This window comes from Suricata suricatta, chromosome 15 (assembly GCF_006229205.1).
Source record: "Suricata suricatta isolate VVHF042 chromosome 15, meerkat_22Aug2017_6uvM2_HiC, whole genome shotgun sequence".
NCBI classification, from domain to species: Eukaryota; Metazoa; Chordata; class Mammalia; order Carnivora; family Herpestidae; genus Suricata; species Suricata suricatta.
In genome coordinates, this window is record NC_043714.1 from 27,095,974 (window position 1) to 27,103,258 (window position 7,285).

A 7,285-nucleotide genomic window follows, 5' to 3' on the forward strand; every position below is an offset into this window, starting at 1 on the left:
ATAAGGTTTCAGAGGTCTTTTTATACCTACATCAAATTATAAAAGAACAAAGAAAAGTTAAGCTAAGCTTTTCTAACAGCAATTATTTAAAGCACGATCACCACCTCTTGGAGAGCTCTCAAAAATGAAAACAACAACAACATCTGGTTTTAGAACATCCCGAATCCTTCATAACCACAAGGACGGGATCACCACATGGGCAGTGCCGTCGGACAGCCAAACAGAGGCCTATCAAGAGGCGGCCAAGGAAATCAGAGTAAGGGGTAAACACAGTCATAGAGAAAAGATGAAAACGAGCCAGAGGCTGAAAGAAATTACACCTCTTATTCTTTTCCACAAAAGCCAAACAAAACAAAAATGAAATCAAATGCCTCACATGCCTTTTATAACCTTTTCCCCTAAAAAGCAACCAGAAGCGAGGAGAGGTTCATGGGTACTTTATTATCCAAATAAATTGTATGGGCATAAAGAATTTTTTTGATTTTGCATGTCTGCAGAGCTACCACATAAGGACTTGTGGACTCTTGACAGACTACATAAAGGGTGTGACACTCCAAATGACCCAAGTATGAGATTTGCTCTTGCATAAAGCTATCATTTACCACCTCCTTCTTCCCATCTACCTAGGGATTAATGAAGGGCAAACAAAACCAAACGACTATGGTAGCTACAAAGAGGTTAAGCTCCTCACGTTATAGACAGGGTTGCTCAGGCATTTTTACTTATTCCATCAAGGTGAAATACAAAAAACAAAAAGTTTATGGTGATACACAAAGAACAGCTTCCTGGATTTATATGGGTAGGAAGTGGACCAAAGGGGTGGACACCCTCATGTTGTCATGTCAAGATGCAGTCAGCCCCACTGCTGCTGGTGACAGCTAAGTACATGGGACAGAACACAGACGATAATGAACATACTTCAGGGGCACCTGGGTGGCTCAGTCAGTTAAGCATCCAACTCTTGATCTCCGCTCAGGTCATGATCTCACGGTCTGTGAGTTCGAGCCCCACATTGGGTTCTGTGCTGTTAACATGAAGCCTGCTTGGGATTCTCTCTCCCTCCCTTTCTGCCCTGCACTCACGCACACGTGCTCTCTCTCAAAAATAAGTAAACTTAAATATATATGTTTTAAAGAACATACTTCAGAATCTGTTACCAGAAGCTTACTCCTCCTTGTGCTAGGAAACAAAATCGCATCACGATAAGGCCACATCAAAATGTACGTGATCCAAAAGGCAAGAAGATTAAGGGCAGGCCTCTGCTGCCAGCACATATCAGAGACGAGGAGCCAAGAGTCTCAGGCTACGCAGAGAGCAGGGCAAAAAGAAGACTGGCTCTGTTCTTGGTCAAATCTGAGTTCAAATGCCGCCCCCACATTTTGAGTTTTGTGACCTCAACACTTATCTGATCCGGGTTCCTTCTCTCGGGCTATCTCACCACCCGCCCTCTTTGGTTATTCTGAGGAGTAAGTGACACACATGCATTTCTGCCAAGTCCATATACAACATTTTTGGAACTTGAATGTGATTTCTTCAACTCACATATGAGGCTGGTTTTCTTTCTATCCCCTAGAACAGCCCGGAAGATCAAAGTTAGAGAAGAGCCAGGTACGCTCGAGAATGGGGAGGGGGTGCCCTGTGTAGTATAAAGAAAAGTTGCAGAGGCATCCTCAGCCCCTTTTAGGTCCCCTACCCAGACAAAAGGAGCAAAAGTGTCCTTTACATTCTCTAGAAAAATCTATGATCAGGGGAACGTACGCAGATGTTGCTGTCACATCCTGCCAGCCTTTGGCAATGTTCTGTTTTAGTTCCTGTAGTGAATTGATCCCAAGTTTCCGTTTGATCTCCGCTAGATGCTTCTCTTTTGCTGCTAACACTTGAGACAGAGTCTGGATTTCTTCTTCTACCTATGAGGAAGGGGGATGGGGCCAAAATACAGCAAGTCATTCAGTAAGTTAAGATTATTAGTATAAAACTATACTCAAAATTCTAGAATCATTTAAAGACTTTTTTAATTCATTTATCTGTCTCCTTAAAAACCACATATAGCACGTTGTTAAGTAAGCTGGTTATATGCCCATCTCTCCGCTAGAGCTTCTCTTCTCTTCCTTGTATTTCTATCTTGGAACTGTCCTCAGCCTTCTCTCTCTACATCCTTACTCAGCAATGTCATGGAGGGGTAGGGCTCGAACCTCCACACAGAAAATATTCCAATTATCCTAACATCTGCTCTTCTGACCTCTGGTCTAATCTCCAGCTGGACACTTCTAGTAGAAAGCCCACAAAACTATTTGTGCACCAAATCAAACCTATCTCCACTCTCTGCCAAAACATGCACAGCCAAGCCAAATTGAAATCCAACCTTCCCATACATTTCATGTGAGTTTATACTGGAAATGTCTGTCCCAGGGCCTGCCAAAGCCACAGATACAAACAAATCAAACAGTCTCCCCCAGAGAGCCCCACAGAAGTTCTGCGTGGACCCCTTGATGCTGACTGACCAGCCTTAGCTGGGTGATTAGAGGTGGGCCCCTAACCCAAGGACAGCCAACCCATCAAGTGGCTGGCCACCAACCAGTGAGTGATGTGCCTGATATAAAAAGAGATACTCCAGTCTCTCTCATTCAGGAATCTGGTTTGAGAAACTGAGATAACATTGGGAGAAGCAGCTGAGAAGACTTGGATGAAGAAGCCCTGAAGTAAAGGTAGGGCACAGTGAGATTATGAGAAATGGAACCTTAAATATACTTGAGGCGGCCAAAACTCTATGCAGAAGCTAGGAAGCAAAAGACTTACGGAGTAGGACAACAGGCTGAGCCAGAAAAACAGGGCAAGAGGCAGACCCACAGAGGGAAATGGACCTCGTGTGGAGAGGCCTTTTGTCCCAGGAAGCTGAAAAAGTGAGATAGTCATTAATGTTCAAGACCCTTAGAAAGACGCTGCCTTTGGCTTGTTGCAAAACCATATTCTCAACCTTGATCTCACACTTCTATGATTTCAAAGATAGCGTGGACTTAGAAAAACAACATATAGTGCTATAAAAATGGTTTTCACTGCTGATTAAACCTTCACAGAACACAGAGTGAAGAAAAACAGTACTCGACAAAAGGAGAGAAGGATAATCAAATGTGATGTGGTTACCAAAACAAACAAAACATAGTTCTGAAGATGGCACTAAGTAGAAGGTAGGTCCAGAACAAAGATAATCCTCTGTGCTTGTCAGACAGGACCCCTCATTCTGTACCAGTTTTGGAAGTCACATTTAAGTGGAATATGAAACAAAAAAGGCAGCAATGAATGAATGAGGTTCAATATCAAGTAAATTAAATAATTTGCCCTAGGTCATCAAACTAATGGCGTAGGAACCAGAATTTCAACCCAAGTCTTCGGACTCCACTTCTCAGTTTGCTGGCTAATTCTCATTGCACACTATCAGCTTTCCAAGACCTCCTTCTCTATCCCAGCTCCTAATTTTCAGATACTCCATAGAACGGACTTAAAGGATACATAGTCTACCCCAACACTTGTCTGAAGTTTTCACTTCCCCTAATGACAGCTGGTGAGAAAGACCACTATAAATCTTACTGAACAATACAGGACCCACCTTTGTTGGTTAGACTGTGCTACCCACATACCTGGCTAAGCGCATCATGTCTACAATTCCTTAATTCAACATATACACTATATATTACATATCATGTCTATAAAACGTCCATATTTTAAAATGGAAAAACACATATATGTAAGTGAATGACCCTTAAAGCACAAAGCATATATCTGATAAGGATCTATCTAGTATCCATAACAGAGAGAGAACACACAACTCAATAATGACAAATAATCTAATTAAAAATGGACAAAGGATTTAAATAGACATTTCACCAAAGAAAATATTAAAATGGCCAATAATCATATGAAAAAATGCTCAAAACCATTCATTAATAAGAAATTCAAATGAGGTCCTCCTTTACCCCCACTATGATGACTATAATAAAAAGGTAAGTGTTGGAAGTGTTGGCAGGAATGTAGAGAAACTGGAGCCCTCCTATATTACTGAGGAAAAGGTACAATGGTGCAGTTTGGCAGTGAAACACTCTGGTGGTTCCTCAAAGAGTTGAACAAAAGAGTTATCATATGACCCAGGAACTTCCTTCATCCTTCCTAGGTATATAGAAGGAAAATTGAAAGCCAACAACCATGCAAAAAAAAAAAAAACAAAAAAAAACCTGTACACAAATATTCACAGCAGCATTATTCGTAACAGTCAAAAAGTGAAAACAAGCTCAATGTCCAACAGCTGATGAATGAATAACCAAAATGTGGCAGATAGCTATTAAATGGAATATTATTCGCCCAGGAAAAGGAATAGCATACTACTATGCCTTGCAACATGAATGAATCTTGAAAAAAATACTACGTGAGGGAGGCTGGTCCCAAAAGACCACACACTGTATGGAATGCCTAGAATGGGCAAATCCATAAAAATCGAAAATAGACCAGTGGTTGCCAAGGGCTGGAGGGAAAGGGTGGGCTGGGAGTGACTGCTAATAGGAACAGGGTATCTTTTTTGGGTGATGAAATGTTTAGAATTAGATAGTGGTGATAAATGTACAACCTTGTGAACACACATAAACCAAAGGGGTAGAATTTGATGGCATGTAAATTATATCTCTAAAATGAATTTTTAAAATGAGAAAGGGAATTGTTTTTATCCCTATTTCATTTAAATGTCTACAATTATCTCAAGCACTGGCTCTGATGTAAAACTTTTTGAAACTGAAAACCATCATCTGTTTTATGTGTAAATGATTTTTATTTTATATTAGTATTATTACTAAAACATAACCATGAAGTAAAGTAGTAGCATATCTGCCGTATCTCATGAGTGTTTAGGAATGCTGGATAAACTTCTGATCAAGCACGAGCACTATACACATAAAACACAATGTGCAAAAGCATCAGAGTCCGTGAAGACCTGGACACAGGACCCATGCTGCAGTGCACAACCTTGGGACCTTAACTTTCATAATCCTCGATTAGGTAATGGCTCCTTACATGTGACACACAGTCACCAAAGAAAAACTACATAAATTCAGCTTCATTAAAATTAAAAACTCCTGTGCATCAAAGAGTACTATCAAGAAAGTGCAGGGGCACCTGAGTCGCTCAGTCGGTTGAGCATCCGACTTCGGCTCAGGTTTGTGGATTCGAGCCCTGCGTTGGGCTCTGTGCTGACAGCTCCGGCCCTCTTCTGCTTGCACTCTCTCTCTCTGTCTCTCAAAAATAAATAAAAAACATTGAAAAAAAATTTAGGTGAAAAGGAAAACTCACATAATGAGAGAAAATATTTACCTATCTCATGTATAACAACTTCATTTGTTAAATAACACCATATAATCTGTTCAGAGATGTAGACCAGTTTCCTCCTTGATCAAATCATGATAATTAACAGCTCTGAGTAACATACAGAACTGCTGAATCACTCTATCGCACACTTGAAACTAACACAACACTGTATGTTAGTTATACTGGAATTTTAATAAATAAAGAAAAAAATAGCACCTGCCTCTTAACACTGCTGTGATAATTAATGAGATAAATATATGCACAGAGCTTAGCTTAGTGTCTGCCACCTAGCAAGCAGTCTGAAGACATTAGGTACCATTACTAATATTTTAATATTACTGACAATCACATAATAATACTGAGAATATTGGGAATCTGGAGAAATGGCTCTCATACTGTGAGAAATGTTCGGAATAGCCTTTTGGCATTGTTGGTGCACATGGGAAGGACTCTGTGCCCTTAATAAACCATTAGACCCAGGAACCTTACTTGTAGGAATTTTTCCTAAAAAATTAATTAAAGATGTATAGAAGGGATTATATGCCAATATTTCCATCAAAATACTGCTTAATAGCAAAAAACAGAAACAAACACAAAGAAATGGAAACCTAAATGTTTATGTCGTCCATTTTTTAAAAACAATGAAAAAATGGGCTATGTGACAATTAAAAAAAATTTTTTATTGGCTTCGTTCTTTTAAACATAAAAAATGTTTTTGAAATTCAGTTAAGGGAGAAAAGTTATAGATGTTTATTCTAATGCCTTCTTAAAATACAGAAATTTGTTATAACGTCTTAGAAAAATGTCTGGAAACAGATAACCTAAAACATTGACACTGTAGGTAATTTTAATTTTCTTCAGTGTTTTTAAGGTTTCTACAATAAACATATATAACTTGCAGGAAAAATGTTTTTTGTTTTTCTGTTTAAAATAACAACATGCACTACATATTCAGTATTTTTTATTCTTACTCACTACTCTGCCTTACCTCCCTAATCCCACTTTATTTGTAAAATCTTACATAAAGAAGTAGACAGAACACATACATCAATAAGGAAACAGAAGACTTGAACAACACTACATGTCAACTAGAGCTAACAGACATATAGAACAAAACACTTCACCCTGGACCGTAGAATATACATTCTCTTCAAATATATATTCTCCAGCAACAAAAGGTTTTTTAAAAAAAATATTAATTTATTTTTGAGAGAGAGAGAGAGAGAGAGAGAGAGAGAGAGAGAGAGAGAGGGAGGGAGAGAGGAGGGGCAGAGAGAAAGGGAGACGCAGAATCCAAAGCAGGCTCCAGGCTCTGAGCTGTCAGCACAGAACCCGATGTGGGGCTTGAACTCACTAAACGTGAGCTCATGACCTGAGCCAAAGTCAGATGCTTAACCAACTGAGCCACACAGGCGCCCCAACAAAACAAGTTTTAATAAATTTTAAATCATAGGAAGTATTTTCTCTAGCCACAATGGAATGAAACTTGAAATCAAAGACAAAGGAAAACTGCAAAATTCATAAATTTATGAAAATTAAACAACACTTAAAAACCAATGAATGGGTCAAAGAAAAAAATCACAACAGAAACTGGAAAGTACTTTGAGAGACAAATGAAAATTAAAACACAACGTATTGAAACTTATGGGATGCAGCGAAAGTAGTGCACAGAGGGAAACTTAGAGCTGTGGATGTCTACATTAAAAAAGAAAGACCTCAAATCAATAAGCTAACTTTACACCTTAATGAACCAAAAGAAAAGCAAACTAACCCCAAAGCTAACAGAAGGAAGGGAATAATCAAGATGAGAGTGAAGATAAATAAAATTGAAACTAGGAAAACAATAGAGAAAAATAAATGAAACCAAAAACTGGTTCTTTAAAAAGATCAACAAAATTACCAAATCTTTTAGCTAGACTCACAGAAAAAAAAAAAAAAA

General features: G+C 38.8%; 1 protein-coding gene across 1 annotated transcript in view; it reads right to left on the reverse strand.

Annotated features, from left to right (window-relative positions):
* The window catches only part of TPD52 (tumor protein D52), a 35,985-nt gene that overhangs the window by 15,378 nt on the left and 13,322 nt on the right, over window positions 1-7,285 (reverse strand). The window contains exons 4-6 of the mRNA XM_029923295.1: window positions 2,797-2,892; window positions 1,759-1,907; window positions 2-26 (exon numbers count right to left, since the gene is read on the reverse strand). Coding sequence (XP_029779155.1) covers window positions 2-26; window positions 1,759-1,907; window positions 2,797-2,892 — 270 coding nt within the window. The remainder of the gene's footprint in view (window position 1; window positions 27-1,758; window positions 1,908-2,796; window positions 2,893-7,285) is intronic.